A 21332-nucleotide genomic window follows, 5' to 3' on the forward strand; every position below is an offset into this window, starting at 1 on the left:
ACAACTGCGTAGAAATATATCGATTGGAAAATTACACGATTCTCGGGAGCGGATCTAAAAGCCTGTAGTAAACAAGGCGGGTATAATTTTCTTTTAAAAGTTATAAAAATAAAGAATTCCCCATTATGTTATATTGTCTTTATGATAATTTACTAGTTGTCAGTAAGCAAACAATCAACTGTAACACGTCGAGTGGAGTGCAATGGAATATAAACAAGAGGCCCAAGGGCCTTAACTGTCACCTGAGTACAACAATTTAGAGGATCCATAAACTGATAAATGAAGCTTTGTTGCCCAATACCAAGGAAAATAGTACGATTAAGACCAACAAAATAATTGGTCTAGTATCTTTCTATCTGTCCCCCATTTATCACTATTACCATGCAGACTTTTAAAAAAATGTCTATATTATTACCTCTCACACTGGCCTCACTTGGCCTTTGAAAAACATTTTTAAAAAGTTATTTTTGTTTCATTTTTATTCATCTATTATTTCCAAGTCTACCTGATTATTAAAACGATGAAAGTACTTTTTGTATTATACAATAAATGTTCTTGCATAATTCTCTTATTCTATTAACCTTTCAAATACATTATCTACAGTGATTAATTATCAAAGGTGAATGGCAAAGGGGAATAACTTCAGTAGAATACAAACTTTTAGAGCCCTGGCCAGGACCAGAACACTTGACTAAATGGTCCAGATGTTCAAAATTCTGGTAAAAATACCTTGCTTATTAAAACTTTTACTCTGTTTGTTTCCAATATGCCTAGGAGTAGAGGAGATTTTCAAAGAAATAATGCATTTTCACTATTTAACACAGCCCTACCCTAACACCAGAACCCATGAACTAGGGTCATGAAAATTTAAAAATTTGGAAGAGGTATCCTCATCATCATAAATATGCAATTAGTTGAAGATTTTCAAAGAATTCACACATTTTCACTATATAATCAAATAGAGCCCCCCCCCCCCCCTCAGAGAAACAACAGAACCCCTGGGACCACAAGTTTTAAAAATTTTGTAAAAGCATTCTTGCTCGTCATAACTATACACTTGTTTCTTTGCTTTATAACCAGGAGTAGAAAAAACTATTTAGAAAGAAATTATGAATTTTCACTATATAATCAATGGAGTCCCCCCCCCCCCTTTCACCAGAACCCCTGACCCAGGGGCCATGAAATTCACAATTTTGGAAGAGGCAGCCATGCTCATCATAACTATGTACTTAGTTAGTATATTTCATACCCAGGAGCAGAGAAGATTTTCAAAGATTTAATGCATTTTCACTATATAATCAATAGAGCCCCGCCCTAATACCAGAACCCCTGACCTAGGGGCCATGAAATTCACAATTTTGGAAGAGGCAGCCATGCTCATCATACCTATGTACTTAGTTAGTTTATTTAATACCCATCAACAGAGAAGAAGATTTTCAAAGAAATAATGCATTTTCACTATATAATCAATAGCCCCCCCCCCTCAACACCAGAACCCCTGACCCAGGGGCCATGAAATTCACAATTTTGGAAGAGGCAGCCATGCTCATCATAACTATGTACTTAGTTAGTTTATTTCATACCCTGGAGCAGAGAAGAAGATTTTCAAACATTTAATGCATTTTCACTATATAATCAATAGAGCCCCCCCCCCCCCTCAACACCAGAACCCCTGACCCTGGGGCCATGAAATTCACAATTTTGGCAGAGGCACTCTTGCTCTTCATAACTATGTACTTAATTAGTTTATTTAATACCCAGGAGCAGAGAAGATTTTCATAGAAATAATGCACTTTCACTATATGATGTATATAGCCCCACGTACCCTAGCACTACAACCAACTCCTGACCCTGGGACCATGAATTTCACAATTTTGGTGGAGGGCTTAGTGCTTATTACAATCATGCCAACAGTTTGACTGCTTGATGTCCAGAAGTAAAGAAGAAGATTTTTAAAGATTGCATTAATTTTGGTGGTTTTAGCCCCACCCCTAGGCCCCAGGGGGGCAGGGACCATGAAATTCATAATTTGTGTTCCCCTTTACCCATAAATGCTATATGCCAAAATTGGTTGAATTTGGTTGAGCGGTTTCAGAGAAGAATCTAAAAATGTTCAAATGTTAACGCGCGACGCACGACGAATGCCGACAGACGAAAAAGGATATCAATAGGTCACCTGAGTGACTCAGGTGACCAAGAAAGAGATATCTTTAGGTTTAATAGGAATAAACTTACTTTTCGATACACCTTAATACACGTACAACTTCATTGACAGTTAACATAGCAAATACCCTGTATAAAGTTGATGTGCAGATGAAAAACGTGAGAATGTGCGAATAACACACATCAGGAAAACTTAGTCTAAGGTCCTTCTAATTATTTAAATTTTAAAACCGACATAATAACTTTTTTTTTCTAGTTTGGTTTTCAATTTGTACGACATTCAATGTAAATTGTTACTTGTTACAAATAAAAAACGCAAAACACGTGCTTCTTTACAAAATTATATCACTTACCATCCCCGGCATTAACCATTGACAATAGTTTCCTCGCATAATAATTTATTTGAATATTTTTCTTTTCTCTACTACCAAGAATTTTATTGTATGATTTAAAAATAAAAACACATGATTGAATTTTTTCCTTTAAATCACACTGAGAGAAATAAAAGATTTACAGAAGCTGAATTTAAATCATGAAAAGAACATAATCATTCATTTGAGAGAGTATTAGTTTATAACACAGTCGCGTTCCTATAGTTTTTAGAAAGACGTTAACAGTGACAATCATCGTATCAAAACGTATAGTGAAAAGTAGTTCGGTTACTAAGTTGACATTACATTCGTCGAAAAATGAACAGAAATATTCCTCCGTAGACATACATTACTTCAAAATGATGAAAGTGAGGAAATTTGAATTGTATTATTTAATTTACCCTGTTGTTATAGCTCATCTATTATTTCTTGTTTAACTACTTATTTCTTTGTAATGACTTGGTTTAAATGAATTTGTAATTTTCTTTGTCTAAAATTTATCTTTAAATGCGATTCAGTTTGTCGGATTCTATTATCGTTATATGTATTATTAAACAAGAAAACATTGATGTAACCATCAATTGTCGCCCGGGAAATAAATAAAGTAAACAATGGAAATGAGTCTTTATCATCAAACCGCTTCGATATGTGTGAAAAAGGCACGCGTCTAAATGATGGAGACGATAGTCGAGAATATTTTGAAAACTTATAGTCGGATGAAAATCGAACAAAAACGATACCCTTTTAAACTTTATCAATTCTTCAAGTAAATGTTGGCTGCATGAAATATAATATGAAACCAGACACATGCATCACCTATTTTCAAAAATATCTTTCACTTTAAGAATATAAAACACGAACTGTGTAAAGTACATTTTTACGTTTTTATGCGATAAGTAAAATTCGATGTTCTAAAAAAAGGGACCTGTCGTTTTTTCGATAGTAAATGATAAGCAACTTTATATATTAAATATGAAAAACATATATATTTTTACAGATTCACTTTATGGAAGTAAATATATTGTGTATCTCGTAATTTATAAAGGGAAAGAACATTCTGATTAACAATCTTTTTAATGTTTAGAAAACCTTCAATTCTGAATAACTTCTCCCACCTCAATCCCCATATACCAACACTTAAACTTATATGTATAGAGCAGCCCGGTCCTCCGGGCTGCAATTATTCAGACTTTTTTTTAAAGTTATGGCTATATATCCTAAACGATTGATTAAGGTAAGACGACACGTTTCTCAATAATAAATAATTTTCCCCAAGAATTTGTCTTTAAAATACTGCTAATTTGACAAGTTTCTTCACAAAAAAATGATGTACCTTACTAGGCAATTGTGCAAGATACCAGAGGGTTGCGTTTCCTATATAATCCTATTTTAAATCATTTGAATTGTCAATATCACATTTTTGTTGTATTTATTTTCTAAGATATTTTGAACAGTTTAGAAATCAGAAGATAATGTTAACATTATGAATATTTCTTATATTTTACAAGGAGAAACAAAAAGATGTTTGAGAAACGTGTCGACGTGTGACAATAAGCAACACGCAAAAACATCACATATCCAAAGTCTCACCTTGAAAATCCAAGCATTGAACACACTACGGCGGCTTCATTGTCGTCCCAATCATTATCACAAATAGTTCCCCATGCACCTTTTCTTTGTATCTCCACTCGGCCCATTGCAGTTGTGTACCCATTTAGAAGTCGAACTTTTTGAACTGTAATACAATTTCCCATAACTTCCAGTGTTATGCGTTTATACATTTATTGTATAAATGTATATATTCAAGGAATAATTGTCTTTTTTATGATGATGAACGATAAACGTAGTCTTCAGAGAAAAGGTCTTCCAATAAGCAGTTGGAATTCCGATTGGCACTAATTGTGCTTCAGGGTTCTCCATCATTTCAAATTTGACTGTGGCGCATTTGTTTCCCGAGGTGCTAATTTTCGCGATAATTAGCGACCGATTTCGCGAAAATTAAAAAAAAACAACACACGACTCTTCTGAATCGCTATTTTGATATACAAATTAATAGTATGAATTATTTGGCGAATTGAAAAATGATTTTAATAATACTAAAAACAATTAACGGATATCGATATACATAGCCTAAAAAAGGAATGTTTCCAATAAATAAGTGTACTGTGACTCGGTCACTCACTCCCCATCCCTACCCCCAACCCATCCCCCAACATACATGTAGGTAGGTACTTAATAATACTTAATAATAATATAACTAATAGGATTTGAATTCTTAAACCCATTTTAAAAAAAAAACAACTTTAATTTATAAAAGGTAAATTATACACCTACAGTATACATTAATTGAGTGCGGAAATTCCAGTAGGTCACACAATCAAACTTCCATCTAACCGTTATATATATATATATATATATATATATATATATATATATATATATATATATATATATATATATATATATATAAAGCACATTTTACAAACAAGTCTTAAACTAACTCTAACATAACTGCCCTAAGTGAAGAAATATTAATAAAGAAAGCACAAAGAAATCAACTTTTTATAAGGATACTCACTTCCGCCCCAACCTGGGGTTGAAATCTCGACCTACGGAATCTGTCTCCTAGCTGTAAGGAACAGCGCGCTAGACCGCTCGGCCATCTATGCAAGTAAAAAAAAAAAATGCTTTCGATACCGATGGAATTCGATGGAATTCTCTCGGCGCTGTCCCACTCTACACGGTCATTGAGAATGGAAGTGAGATAAAGTTAATTAGACAATAGTTTTATTATAGAGGATCGTTACCGATACACATTGTATTCTTTTTTATATTTTTATTAATTTTATTTCTAAAGCACATTTTACAAATCTTAAACATAACTGCCCTAAGTGAAGAAACATTAATATATAAAGCACAAGGAAATTCACTTTTTATAAGGATCGGTAACGATCCCCTAATAAAACTAATGTCTAATTAACTGTATCTCACTTCCATTCTCAATGACAGTGTAGTGTAGGACAGCGCCGCGAGAATTCAATCGGCATCGAAAGAAGGTTTTTTTTAACTTGCCTAGATGGCCTAGCGCGCTGTTCCTGTACTGCTAGGAGACAGATCCGCACGTCGAGAGTTCAACCCCGGGTTGGGGCGGAAATGGGTGCTCCTTTATTAGCCGATCTGTTTTTATATTTCTCTGAAGCAGGATTTATTCAAAAAGAAGAAAACATCGGCCTTCAACTCGGCACTCCGATATATCGACGGCATTTCATCAATTAACAAATGTTTCTTCTATTTATATGTCCATTTATATGTCGACTCGATATATGCCACTGAACTTGAAATACACCACAGAATCTGCCACATCTGTTTCACATTTGGATGTTTTACTGACTATAGACGATAAAGGCCAACTAACAACCAAACTGTATGACAAACGAGATGACTTCAAGTTTTCCATGGGCAACTTTCCTTATTTATGTAGTAATGTTCCGCTATCACCTGCATATAGTGTTCACTTCTCCCAACTTATTAGAACATTTTTTAAAAGGGACAGGTTACTGACAGATAAGATGATGCTACAGGGATTGCAACAACCTCGTTTAAAGTAAGCATTTCGTAAATTCTATAGTCGTTTAAATGACTTTGTTTGCAAATATAACTTATCATTGGGTCGTATTTTGGCTAACATGTTTCATACCATTTGTTAGGCTTTTATACTAATTTTGATTACGGAATGTTCCGTCTACCTGATCAATACGGCGGGTGTGTCCGGTCAACAGGGGATGCTTACTCCTCCAACGTACCTAATCCCACCACTGGAATTTCCGGGGGTACGTCCGTGTTTTGTGCCCTGTTCACAGATTTGCATTGTTAGTAAATTTTTTTTAGGTCGATCACCGTTTGTTATCCACATTTTTCTTTAATGCCGAGTCGGCAGTATTTATGCCAAATACCGTCAGCAAATGATTACTAGAAGATAGATATACTTCAGGTTATTTTAAAACACAATATTGAGAATTAACTGTAAATTAACCTTAGGTATATATAATTGTCTTTTTGACAAGACATATCCCATAATATTTGGTAGTTGCGGCCTGTAATATGACTGTTAAAACTGTCTGTGTCAGAGATGTGCTTACAGAGGAGACAACTTCTGTCAGAGTAAGTTTTAAAACCCTCGCTAGGTAATGGGTTGTCCAATTTGGTTATAACTGTCATATCAGATCCTTAAAGTTCCTATAGCGCCTTTAGGAAGCTAATGGAGTCTTCTTAAACACCTCTTACATTCTTTCATCTCATCAGTGGTAGTATGAACATTGTGTGACACATTGTAAAGTAATGCATTACACTTCTGGGTATTAAATTGCCATTACTATTACTTTGTTTTCTTAAAGTAATGCATTATATTTTGCTCTAACAGTAGAATGGTTGTCTTCTATTCCTTACGGTTCAGTAGATTTGCCTTGATCAGCTCCAGCTAGACCAGCTCAATGTTTCATGAACACAGTCAGGATATAGGGATTAGTATGTTGAGCACCACTCAAAACAATACATTGTTTAGATTGTTACATACTCCCAAAGATCTCTGACAATGTTGACACTGTGTACCTTTAATTAGTGCATAGGCCATAAAAACGTACCCCTGGAAAATCCAGAGATGGGATCAAGACGCTGTGAGCCCTATGTAATGATCTGGTAGACGGCAAATTTCGTAGTCAAATTAAGTATAAAAACAAAGTCCTAACACACCCTATTGTATTCCTCACCATATATCTTAAAAATGTTTCTTAAGAATCTTAAAAATGAAAGATTTCATGATAGACTGAAATTATATTGTGATTAATAGGGTTTATCTTATAAGGATAAACCAGGTTATTCAGTGTAGTAATTACATGTGTATAATTTTCTAATGGGCAAAGGGCAGTAACTCTTAATATTAAGTCAATTGTAGTTTCCCTGTTGCGTTCCCCTTTGTCTATGTAGTGATCATGCGCAAACACTACTTTTATTTGGTGAGCATGCGCGTTCAACTCTTCCTTTTTCTTCATCAACCCTTGAGCAAGAGACACGAAATCCCTCTCACCCACCTCCAATTATTAAAATTCTATATACTCTTAAAAATGGTTTTTTCTGCTTTCTCAATTTATTTTTTTTCAAGGTCATGACCAGTGTCAGCGCCGATTGGTTACCATGTGACAGTCTCTGCGTCTAATGGACTTTTTTTTATTTGCTTCTAATGGACATGGCATAATTTTGCATAGAATTCCGTCTCCGGGGGGTACTGTTGTCTCCAGGCTCCTTGGATCCAGATGGTATTTCTATTGCTGTCTCATATATATTTATGCTGCCATGTAATTGTAATCGGCGCATATATTTGTGAATTTAATACATATTACACTGTACATATAATAAAAGGTCATGACAAGCACGCCAAACACAATTAAATGTTGTTTTTATTTCAAGTATGGTTGAGGCCAGGTTCATAGGACAATGTTTCTTATTAGTTTTCAGGTTAAAAAAGGGGGCTTTACAGTCACTAAATAATTAAATGTTAATTATTCATGGATTAAAAGTAAGTTTTTCTATACTGTAATATATCGCTTATTAATGGGCAATATGTTACTTTTAAACTCAATCGATTGATTGATTCTATATTGTTTTACGTCCCATTCGAGAATTTTTCACTCATATAGAGACGTCACCATATACCGGTGAAGGGCTTCAAATTTTGACCTTTACTCGGCACTCAGGGCCATTGAGCAGTGAGGGATCTTTATCGTGCCAACGCCTGCCGTGACACGGGGCCTCGGTTTTTAAGGTCTCATCCGAAGGACCCGCAACTTTCACTTCAAAGTGCCGAGCGCATGGCGAAGGAACAGTTGCTACCTATTTTTTATCGACTTAGGTCTGTCGCGGCCGAGATTCGAACTCACGACCTCCCGATCACGAAACTCAATCGAAGAAGAGATACAGTTATTTTTCAATGTACAAACCCTGAAACGTGCTACTACCCCAAAAAAGCGTGTAACTTTCGTGCGCTTTTCGTTTCGTGCAAACCGTGTAGCGTTTCGTGTAAACCGTGCAGCGTTTTGTGCAAACCGTGTACCGTGTAGCGTTTCGTGTAAACCGTGCAGCGTTTCGTGTAAGCTCCAAAGCGTTTCGTGCAAACCGTGTAGCGAGCGTGCGGGAAGCGTGTGAGAAACGTGCGACTTTCGTGTAAGAACCGTGTGAGAAACGTGCAACTTTCGTGCAAGAATCGTGTGAGAAACGTGTAGGATTCATTCGGAAGTCATTTCATTTTAAATATAGCTATCGATGGGTCAGGATGTCAAATAGTGTTGTTTATAGCTAATATTATTCGGAGATATTATACTGGATGTATTTTAAGAGTGAAATTTAAAAAAAAAGTATGAGAGCAACAAAATAAATTACACGGTAATGTATATTTAATTTGTTTTTCTTTATTTTTTTCTCTCAAAAATAAAGATGGACAGGAAATTTATTCAAACTAATTACATGTAATAACAGTGTATGTGCAACATTTTTAATGAATTGATTTAAATGCACAATCGGAGTGATCATATCTTTTTCTATTTTATTTTCTAAAGAAAGCAACAAACGAAATTTCAAACGAAATTTTATCAGGACTCCGCTCTTGTCTATTCATTACCAGATTGTATTAAATAATTTTAATACTGTGTGTCAGCTTTCTAACACATAGCATTGGTTGATTTATAGTTGAAAAATATGAGTATAATTCACTTGCATTTACGAACGCAGGATTAGAAATTACCGAGAAGGAGGGGGGGGGCGCATTTCAAAAACGCAAGCTTTTAATTTCAATATTTATCGGTACCGGGTGTTAAAAAGCATAATTGACTCTCTTTTGTATAAAGAAATAAATACTTAATTTATTTATATGGTGCATCGGATGCACCACTTAAAATATATTGGAATATTTAAATCTTCAACTTCCCATTTGCGAATGTGATCAAGGTCATTTACGACAGCGACCACGGGCTCCACGGGCAGGGAACTGAAAGCTTGTTCTGCTTTTATCTTTTATCAATCATGTCTAAAATACACCCGAGAATAACGATTGAGTTTAAATTTGTGATATTAAATGCTTATTTTTTTATTTAATTGGTACACATAATACCCGTGGATTTTATTTTTAATCGACCCGAATTTCCGTAATCAGTGGATTGTTCGGCAGTCACAATAAAAAAGAGTTTAGAAATAAATTATAAATAACAATTACATATCAGTTGTTTTATAAATCAGGCAGCTTTGTATTTTTTTTTAAATGTTCGAGTTTTCATATAATGTACTTGGACATGTATACACGAATATTGCATGGTAAGTTGTGCCGTGACTATTTGTAAATTACATAAAATTTCCCCTTTACCGAGTTTTATAATGAAGGAATTTACAAGGTGATGGGTATATGTATATTGTTGTCATTTTAGGTACATGTAGAGAGAGCTAATTATCCTTTATACCCTTCTCCCCGCGGGTTTTTCTTCCATTCTTCCATATAGAATTCTAATGTTAAATGAAACTCTATAATAAAACGTTTAAATGTTAAAATTACCATTTGGTATAAAATGTTTTATTTTATTAAATCTCTCTGGAGACATGAATATTTTTAAGCACAGTTACTTGTTTCTCTAATAATTTTTTCCCAATAGTATAATTACTTAAACGACTGTCGGTGGTCTTAAGCCATGTCAGATCTATAGATACACAAGAAAGATCAAGATCTCGGTAATCTCCCCCTCCTCGCCCCCGACCAAAAGAGAGAAAGAAAGAAAATGCATAATCATCCTCTTTTCTGCAATGTACTTATTAATTTTGCATATTAAAGAGGTGAACCTGAATTAAATAAATAAAATAAACTTACTGCTAAATCGTGAGAAAATCGATCCGTTCACGGAAATAAACACAATATTTATTGAAATTAATTACTAAAGTTATAATTCGCTAATAAACGAGTTTTTAATATAATACTTAAAAAAATTAATGCCGAAAAAAATTATGAGGAAAACATATTTATAATGTTTCCCTTGCAGTGTAAAATTTAGAGAAAAAAGGATGTACACTGACGATGATGGGCATATCACCTTAAAACAAGCGGATTACAAATGGAAAGACAATCATGGATTATTAACTACTAAACTTTGAATATTTCTATCAGTTTATAAACATGTAGTACAGGTGTAGCGAGTTTTAATTTAAAACGTACTGTGAAAGATTGCGACTCTCAATTAATCTATATTTAACCCGTAAAAAAATAAATAATGCCCGAGAGATTCCGAATAGAAAATCCAGATCGAGGCCAAAGCGTGCGAGAATCGTGTACAAAGCGTGTGAGAAACGTGTACAAAGCGTTTCGTGCAGCCTTTCGTGTAAACCGTGCAGCCTTTCGTGCAAAGCGTTTCGTGTAAACCGTGTAGCGTTTCGTGCAAACCGTGTAGCGTTTCGTGTAAACCGTGCAGCGTTTCGTGCAAACTGTGTAGCGAGCGTGTACCGTTCGTGCAGCGTGCGTGTGGGGTAGTTGCACGTTTCAGGGTCTGCCAAAAAATCCTATCAGGATATTACTGTGAGACATAAGGATAATTCTTGACATGGTGAGGAAAACAATAGGGTGAATTCAATGTGCATCGGATACCCTTGTACTCAAGTTCAATCGATATCGCTACCGACCAAATATTTTCAAAATGAAGCTTAATATGTTTTATGTGATTAAAATATGAATTCGTAAATAATTTTAGTTATTGAGAAAATATAATTAAGAAACGAATTTTTGGAATGTGTCAGAATTCACCATGGATCGGACAGTATTCACCCTGCATCGCACAAACAGTATATTGAACCGGAAAAACGTGATACCTTTATCGCAGTGGCCTTTTTTAAAACACGTGGAATGTTTATAAATTAGTTACATGAATTATTTTGTTTCCTTCAAAACTTAACTCTCATTTATAATTTGGTTGACTTTATCGATCCACAAATGTGTCTGGAGCAATTTTAATTACATCACGTCGTCTTAAATCGGTCTTGCAGTGCCTTGTAATATGGCAACTTACGCTTTGGTTTTGGGGGGGTTATCATCTTCTATTTAGAAGAAATAAGTATAGACCACTTCTACTTGTCATATATCGATAACTTGTATTTTCACTGAATATTTTGATTTTATATTTTTTGTATTTCTGTAAAAAGGGTATAAACACGTTTCTCTATACCTAAAGAGAAGTTATTATTGATGCATCGAACAATGTCCCATGCATGGATAATTCGTGCCCGCCATGCAAACCATTAAATAAACATTCTAATAAAAAACAACTCTAAGAAAATTAATTCAAACTTTGATATGAAATTTTTTGAAATTTTCTATAAAATTATCAATCATTTATAAAACTCAACCAAGACGGACTCGTTCCCTTAAAGTTTAATGAAAGAAAGACGACTCTTAAAATTTGCAAAGTCATAAAATTCTGGTTATTCCCCTTCGATGATGTCAAATATGATGTCACTTCATGGCAATTATCGTGATATTTTTATCACCACATGATAATAAAATTCGGCATCATTAAAAAGTTTAAATCCTCGGCTTTAATACAGAAAGAAGTCAAAACAAAAAAAAACCATTTAGATTTGATTCAAGTTTATTACTTGAAGTTGTCCGAAGCAGGATATGTGTCCGATGCATGGTTAACTCAGCCTTACGACAAATTGATGCAAACTTCGAGTGAATCAAAATCATTCTACCTCTCTTTATTATATTTACCAGTATTATATCTGAGAATGATAATTTGTAAGAGAATATCCAGTGATTTATCTGTATTTTATTTTTTTTTTCTTTTAAGTCTTCTTTGTCGTAGATTTATAATACATACGTACCAGGTGAACAGAGTACTCCTGCATCCTCGCTGTGTTGACAGTTATGTGTGCCTAATGCTGAACTATTACATTGCAATATATTGGATTCATGACCACCACATGATATATCGTCAATCCAAATTTTACCACTTCCTTGTCCATAAAATGCGTTTGATTTGGCTGTTGCAAAATTTCTACACGTAAAAAATCAGTAAAAAGTATATGTTTAGTAAGATCTTGATAATTGAAATGTTCTGTTAAAAAAAAATTAATTAATATTTCAAAAATATATATACGGTTATTGTTAAATACAATTACCTTGGAAAGCCAAGCATGGAACAGACAACAGCTGCATCCTTTTTGTCCAATCCGTCATCACACACTGTACCCCAAACACCGTTATGTTTAATCTCTACCCGTCCCTCATACGGCAACGATCCATTGACAAGCCTGATAGTATCTATTGCACGACATAATTAATGATGCTAAATAGAAAATCTTTTTTGTTGTTGCTGTTTGGCATTGGTAAATTTTCAAAACAGCATAAATGTTTTAAAAATTCAACAGACAAAACCTTTTTGCAATTCTTTTTCTAAGTTATTAACAAGTGATAGGACGGAGTACATTGACCATTAATTTTTTTTATGAAAAACATGTATTACTAGTGCACAATTTTGTAATTTCTGGTATATTGAAACTTTATTTCTTTAATTATTTTATATTTTAATGTAAAGGAAAATTTATTGGACCACAGAAAATGTTTATTTCTCCTCCTATGTCAACATTATTTCTTTTGTTGTTTCATCAATTTATTTCGGTTGCAGTCCACAAGACATAAAGCTTGAAAATTTACCATATAATGCCTTAAATACTAATAAAAAGCACATAAAAGCATGTAAAATACATAGGTCGTCCATGTCTTAAAGACCCCCCTTTCCAATATGAAAAAGGTCTTGAAAATGAAAAATAAAATGAACATTTTTTTATACAATCTAATATTAATATTGCTGGTTAAAACGAAAACATTGGGGAATTCAACGCATACGAACTAAAACAAAGCTCTATAAAATATACAACCGCCAACGGACCACAAAATGAATAGGTCATCAATATTTGGTGTGATACATGTAATATTCGTACACCTTTGCCAATAGTAAAACAAACGAAAATCTTATTTTGAAAACAATTTTTCGATCACAAATTAACAGGGAGAAGGTGATACATGAAATTAAGGAAAACTGCATTGAACATTGCAAATTTTTGGAAAAAAACAAACAGAAATCATCCCTTCTCGTTCTTCTGAACAGAGTAATAGAGCTAGCCTATTTAATATCACATGCTAGAAATCCAAGACGTCTTCAATGCTAAAAAATTGTTTTAAAATGAATATAGCATATTCTCAGTAGTATGTGTCTTTTGAGTCTTTTCAATTTAACTTCTAAGCCTTCATGAAAATGACGTGTACCTTCAAAAACGATCTACTATTTAGTTTCAAAAGAAAATTTCAATTTTTTTCTCATTTTTTCGAATATTCGTGTATCTTATGCGAAATCGGGACAATAACATGTATTCTTAAATTTCATGACATATTTTCCTCCTCCGTCTCCCATGAATAACATCGGGAGGCCTGGGTTCGATTCTTGCTCGCTGCGTCGCGTAAAACCTAAGGCGTGAACATAGGTAATGACTGTTCCTTTGTCAAGCACCTGGCACTTAAAGTAAAACTCACGGGTCTTTACGATGAGACTTTAAAATTCAAGGTCCCATTCCATGGTTGGCGTAGGCGTAGGCACTATAAAAAAAACTCTCACTGCTCAATGGGCTTGAATGCCGAGTATAGGTCTAAATTTGAAGCTCTTCAAATATGGTGACGTCTCTATATGAGTGAAAAATTCTCGAATGGGACTTATAACAACATGGAATCAATCAATATATCTGTGGATTAAACAGTATGCTATCTATAATGAATATGATTAAGATTTTGTCTTTCTGTTTATCTTCATACAGTATCCCCTTACGTTCTGGAGTTATCATCTATATTTCTGTTGCTATCTATAATGTTAATGTAATTTTCAAAACAAAATCGCCTCAATCTTGTCGGTACAACAAGGAAAATGCCCTACCTTTAGTGATTATCTAAATAAATGACTGGAAATGTCATAAAATATTTCAACTGGCGTTTTATCCCTAACAAAATATTGCATACGCTTAAATCAAATAGATTTAAACACTAAATTAATGGTATTTGTTTGTTTGGTTGGTTGGTTGATTAAAGTCCCTTCGGGAATTTTTCACTCATACAGAGACGCCAACACTTCCCTGTGGAGCGCTGCAAATTTAGACCTGTAACTCCGCACTTACGGCTTTTGATTATTGAGGAATCTGTTTAGTGTCAGACCTACTGCGACATGTGACCTCGGTTTATACGGTCTCATCCGAAGGAATGATCTCCAAGTCGCACAGTGGATTAGAACCCGCGAAGTAAGGATTAATCCCTACGCCACGACTCTAGAGCAAACGCTCTAACAATTGCGCCACGCGGGCGACCATGGTATTTGTAAATTCTGTGCAATATTTGAACAATTAATTAATACTATCAGTACCTACACATCAGTAATGTTAGTTGATCTTGCATGAAAACAATAAGTAGTTTATACCGACAAATATATCCCTTTACAGACACTTGTCAGGCAATAGTAGTTCGTATTCGTACCTAATGAGCAAATAACTGCTGCATCTTCACCATGGGTACAATCGTGTTCACCAAGAGCTGATTTAGGACACTGAAATAAATTAATCTCGGTTCCTCTACATTCAACCTGGTCCATCCATATAGTTCCATGTCCTGGTCCAAAGAAAGCTCTCTTCTTGGCCACTGCATTTTCCCTAGAAAAGAAGTCATATTTATATGTCTTCAATCATTTCGGGTCGTTATACATGTCTATTGTTTCTTTTCTAATTTAAACTACCTCCTTCTACTGACTTAATAACAATTCATTCCCAACCCCTCATTTTTTTCACCAAAATGTAATTGTTCGATGGGCTCTCGTATTACCATTCACACATATCATCAAATTATCCAAGGACTTTTCAATACATCAAATGACCTTAAAAGCCCACAATTTCGTACAAAAAAAAACTATGGTTTTTTCGAATAAGATTGACCGAATGAAAATAAGCAACATAATAATCATATCTAGATAATCTAACCTTGAAAATCCGAGCATTGAGCACACTACAGCAGCATCATTGTCGTCCCATTCGTCATCACAAACAGTTCCCCAGGTACCGCTATTCTTAATCTCAACTCTACCCATCGCAGCTGTATACCCGTTTACAAGTCTAATGTTTTGAGCTAAAAACATGAATTTAATAATTACATGCACTCCCCTTCCCCAATACCTTTCAATGAAATGCATTAGTAAATAAATTGTGTTAAAAGAATATGTAATTACAGGTGAAGTCCTCTGTTGCATGTTTACTTCTCAAACTTTCAAAGTTTTCAAATATCTACAATTGCATACCCAATATTTCCTAGCTATCTGATTGCAATATAAATAATAAAAAGTTATATACGCCTGCATACGAAATTCCAGATGATTTTTTCTACATGATTTTCTGATTTATGTTTTGGAAAATAAAGACACAAAGAACATTTTTAACAAATAGATTTATCAATTACAGGATCTGTCTGTGTTTCAGATCTATATTTCTATGGTCAGGAGTGCAACACATTTTTTAAAGATTTAATTTGTGTGACGAAAACACTTCTATTCATGCTTAGAAGTATCAATTAATTAATAATGATCTTTTTGTATAATTTAATACTCAATTATTGACAGTTTTATTATTAAAATCCTTCCTTTTTCAATTTCATCAATTCAGATGTGTTTTTATCTTTTTTATGATTTTTTTTTAATGAAAATTAAAAATAAACACATTAAAATGTTGTCATAAAATTCAAGTTATTCCTCCTCAACTTCACTGAAACAACAGAACAAGTTCTTAGGTAATTTTCACTTCACAATTCTACTTTTAAGGCCCCAATGCTTTTGGTCAGGAGTGCAACAGATATGTTAGAATTATAAATCATCCAATAAGAATAAAAATAAACAAAAATGATAAGTAGAATTTTTTGGTGGGTTACTGTGTTTATCCTCTAATGGAACATATGCTATAAAATATATTTTATCTTCTAAATATACATTTAAGCTAGTTTTTTGGCATAAATAGGGAATAATTGCAGGTACAATGCGAATTTAAAATACTTTCATCTGTTTTAATCAAGAAGTATTAGACTATAAATATTGCACATTTTCATTACCACTTGATGTTGCTAACACTTTATGAATTTTTGTGTTCTGTGGTTTTAATTTTAAATTTCACTGCAGTCAGGAGTGCAACAAATCTGCTTTATAATTAGCAATGCTTTTTTACTATCTTTACTAAAAATAAGTTGAAAAAAAATGTTTGATACTATTTGATGTTCAAAACACTATGTCTATCAACAAAATACAGAAATTTTACAGTCAATTCAGAGAATAATTTTCAGCATTTCACATATATTTTTAAATACAATTTATATATATTACACTTTGCAAATAATCATGTTTGAAGGTCTTCAAAATATGAAAAACCTGCCGTAAGCGATGATAAATATCAACACGACAAATTGATTTACAAAGTGAGAATGAGTTATTGTGTGTTATAATTTTTAAAACAATGTTAAATAAAATACATATCAGATGTCAGTAGTGCAACACAATAATGTAACATAGGGTCACTTCAAAATCTATTATTTTTTGTGAGAACTCGTACATAATAATTCTTTTTTGGCTTAGATTTAAAGAAGTGACTTAAACGGACAAAAAAGTGAATTTTGGGGAATTTTATTACTTTATATTTTTTTCATATTAAAACTTTTCAAACCAGAATTGAAAAAATAATGTAAAATAACAATCAACAAGCCAATTTTTTGTCACATATACAAGAGAAGATACTCAATCAAGGTCTAGATTTATACCCCTTTTACCATTTTGAAGCATAAAAAACTATAATTTCTTGTGATTAAGTATTTTAGAAAGTGTCTTAAGGTGTAATGATATTTTCTTTTTTCAAAAGAAATTTTACTAATAAAAATTCTGAAACTGTTTAATCTAAAAGTCTATTCTATTGCCACTTCAGGATTTTAAACTAGAATGCATGAATGATGATATAAGTGAACAAGAGGCCCAGGGGCCACATCGCTCACCTGAGCACTATGGCTAGAAAAAAGCAGAAATCAGTTCAGTCTTGAAAAGTTTAAATATAAAAGTGGGGGGGGGGGGTCATGAATTGAACAAATTTGAATCTACATTATCTGAGGATGCTTCCATTTAAATATGGCCAATCATGGCTTTGCTGTTCTTGAGTAGAAGATTTTTAAAGATTTAACCTATGTATTCCTATGTAAAACTTTGATCATCCATTGTGGCCCCACCCGACCCCCAGGGGTCATGTTTGAACAAACTTGAATGTACACTATCTAAGAATGCTTCCATATGAATATGAATATGCATATCATGGCTTTGCTGTTCTTAAGAAATAGTTTTTTTTAAAAAGATTTTTACTACGTGTTCCTATGTAAAACTTTGATCACCCATTGTGGCCCCACCCTATCCCCGGGGGTCATGATTTGAACAAATTTGAATCTACACTATCTGAGGATGCTTCCTTGTAAATATGACCAATAATGGCTTTGCTGTTCTTGAAAAGAAGATTTTTAAATATTTTTCCTATATATTCCTATGTAAAACTTTGATCGCCCATTGTGGCCCCACCCGACCCCAAGGGGTCATGAGTTGAAAAAATTTAAATGTGCACTATCTGAGGATGCTTCCATGTAAATATGACCAATCATGGCTTTGCTGTTCTTGAGAAGAAGATTTTTAAAGATGTTTTCCTACATATTCCTATGTAAAACTTTGATCGCCCATTGTGGCCCCACCCGACCCCCGGGGGTCATGATTTGAACAAACTTGACTCTACACTATCTGAAGATGCTTCCAAGTAAATATGACCAATTATGGCTTTGCTGTTCTTGAGAAGAAGATTTTTAAAGATTTTTCCTATATATTCCTATGTAAAACTTTGATCGCCCATTGTGGCCCCACCCGACCCCAAGGGGTCATGAGTTGAAAAAATTTAAATGTGCACTATCTGAGGATGCTTCCATGTAAATATGACCAATCATGGCTTTGCTGTTCTTGAGAAGAAGATTTTTAAAGATGTTTTCCTACATATTCCTATGTAAAACTTTGATCGCCCATTGTGGCCCCACCCGACCCCCGGGGGTCATGATTTGAACAAACTTGAATCTACACTATCTGAAGATGCTTCCAAGTAAATATGACCAATTATGGCTTTGCTGTTCTTGAGAAGAAGATTTTTAAAGATTTTTCCTATATATTCCTATGTAAAACTTTGATCGCCCATTGTGGCCCCACCCGACCCCCGGGGGTCATGATTTGAACAAATTTGAATCTACACTATCTGAGGATGCTTCCATGTAAATATGACCAATCATGGCTTTGCTGTTCTTGAGAAGAAGATTTTTAAAGATTTTTCCTATATATTCCTATGTAAAACTTTGATCGCCCATTGTGGCCCCACCCGATCCCCGGGGGTCACGATTTGAACAAACTTGAATCTACACTACCTGAGGATGCTTCCACATAAGTTTCATATTTTCAAGCACAGTGGTTCTTGAGAAGAAGATTTTTTAATGATGCCATTAATTTTTCACAAATTCTCAAAATTTTCAAAATTCTCCCCTTGGAAGAAGGCGTGGCCCTTCATTTGAACAAACTTGAATACCCTTTACCCAAGGATACTTTGTGGCAAGTTTGGTTGAAATTGGCCCAGTGGTTCTTGAGAAGAAGATGAAAATGTGAAAAGTTTACAACAACAACGACAGACAACGGACAAATTTTGATCAGAAAAGCTCACTTGAGCCTTTGGCTCAGGTGAGCTAAAAATATGTTATAAGTAGTTGAATTTTTCCAAAAAAAATCAGTTTGGTGGTCGTTTTTTTTTAATTCACCCATAATAGACATACAATCTTAGCTTGTGAGCCACCAATAAAGATGATTTTTTTTACTTCTTTTATTTGGTTGTTTAACGTCCCTTCGAGGATTTTTCACTCATATTGAGAAGTCACCACTTTCAGGTGGAGGGCTGCAAATTTAGACCTAGGTCTGTTCTCGACATTTACGGCTTTTGAGCAGTAAGAGATCTTTTTCGTGCAAGCACCTACTGCGACATGGGACCTCGGTTTATAAGGTCTCATCCGAAAGACCAGCTTCCTCTTCGCACAGCGGACTCGAACCCACGAAGTAAGAATCAACTCCCTACGCCACGACTCTAGAGCAAACTTTCTAATCATAGCGCCAAGCGGGCGACAAGTGGAAGACAGAAACACCAGGTGCAGGTTATCAAGATACATGTATCTTGCTAAATAAATAATTAAGGGTGATATTAGAAAAATTGAAATCACGTTTATCATTAAGTTTAGTTGTTAGTCTACCATCGATGTCTTTCTCTATTAAAACATCCAACTCTAATAATATATACCATATCATTTTCAGTTTTAATGTATTTATACCAATATATATACTCGAATTTTGTTATTTTTCTTTTTAAATTGATTAAATTTTTCGGTATATATATATATATATATATATATATATATATATATATATATATATATATATATATATATATATATATATATATATATGTATGTATGTATATATATATATATATATATATATATATATTCATTTTATTCAAAATTATATTTACACCACGAACAATGCATTTTTTAACCTTTCTATCGTGTTTTAATCCTTCGTCGTCGTAGAATTTGCATGCATGCGTACCATGTAAACAAATAACTCCTGCATCCTCGCTGTGTTGACAGTTATGTTTGCCTATTGCTGAACTATTACAGTGCAATATATTGGATTCATGACCACTACATGATATATCGTCAATCCAGATTTTACCACTTCCTTGTCCATAAAATGCTCCGGATTTGGCTGTTGCAAAATTTCTACATGTAAAATATCAGTTATAAGTATGCGTTTAGTAAGATGCTCTGTAAAAAATTATTTAATATTGCAAAACTACATGTATATGCAAGGTTATTGTTAAACACAATTACCTTGGAAAGCCAAGCATGAAACAGACAACAGCTGCGGCCATTTTGTCCCATCCGTCATCACACACTGTACCCCAAACACCGTTATGTTTAATCTCTACCCGTCCCTGATAGGGTAACGATCCATTGACAAGCCTTATAGTATCTATTGTACAACACCAAAAATATAGTAAATCAAAACATTTGAATTCAAAGGTGAATGAAAGGATTTCCCTCAGTAATTTTTTTAATCGTTAAAAATCATTACAAAGCCTTGGTAAATACTATTTTACAATGATGAATCACATTAACTTTCGTGTTCATGGCAGCTATGGAAATATCGCCTCCCTGTAATTGAGACCCTTAGTGAGCATTATGAAACTTATATCTCTGAGGAAATAAACCAGGAGCAGTTTATCTATACTGCATTTGTCCAAGCAAGATGTCTATTCCTTTGCGTGAAAGTATCTAGATGAAAAATCGCCAAATCGAGGAGAATTGAAATTTTGTCAATTCGACAGATGAATTCCAATATACATGTACAAGTTTCTTCAGACAGTGAATAAAAGTCTTAATATAGGAAGAGAGAAGTAATCAAATTAAATAGTCCTTAGTATAACCAGAAGTCTCTGACGAGAATGTAGCTCTACTGGTTGTACTTATAAAGGAAGATAAAGTACATGTAGCACTTGGACTTGAAACTTTGCAGCAGCAATAAATAGAATAATGATCCTTGG

The 21332-nt window shown here is 33.9% G+C and overlaps 1 protein-coding gene across 1 annotated transcript in view; it reads right to left on the bottom strand.

Moving 5' to 3' along the window:
* LOC133182738 (deleted in malignant brain tumors 1 protein-like) overlaps positions 1–21332 on the bottom strand; it is a 50164-nt gene that overhangs the window by 16737 nt on the left and 12095 nt on the right. Inside the window, exons 3-9 of the mRNA XM_061317585.1 lie at positions 20620–20761; positions 20336–20508; positions 15627–15771; positions 15130–15302; positions 12735–12876; positions 12438–12610; positions 4125–4269 (exon numbers count right to left, since the gene is read on the bottom strand). Coding sequence (XP_061173569.1) covers positions 4125–4269; positions 12438–12610; positions 12735–12876; positions 15130–15302; positions 15627–15771; positions 20336–20508; positions 20620–20761 — 1093 coding nt within the window. The remainder of the gene's footprint in view (positions 1–4124; positions 4270–12437; positions 12611–12734; positions 12877–15129; positions 15303–15626; positions 15772–20335; positions 20509–20619; positions 20762–21332) is intronic.

Source organism: Saccostrea echinata, unplaced genomic scaffold, assembly GCF_033153115.1.
Source record: "Saccostrea echinata isolate AGI-Se365-2 ecotype Australia unplaced genomic scaffold, CSIRO_AGI_Sech_v1 ptg000009l, whole genome shotgun sequence".
NCBI lineage: Eukaryota > Metazoa > Mollusca > Bivalvia > Ostreida > Ostreidae > Saccostrea > Saccostrea echinata.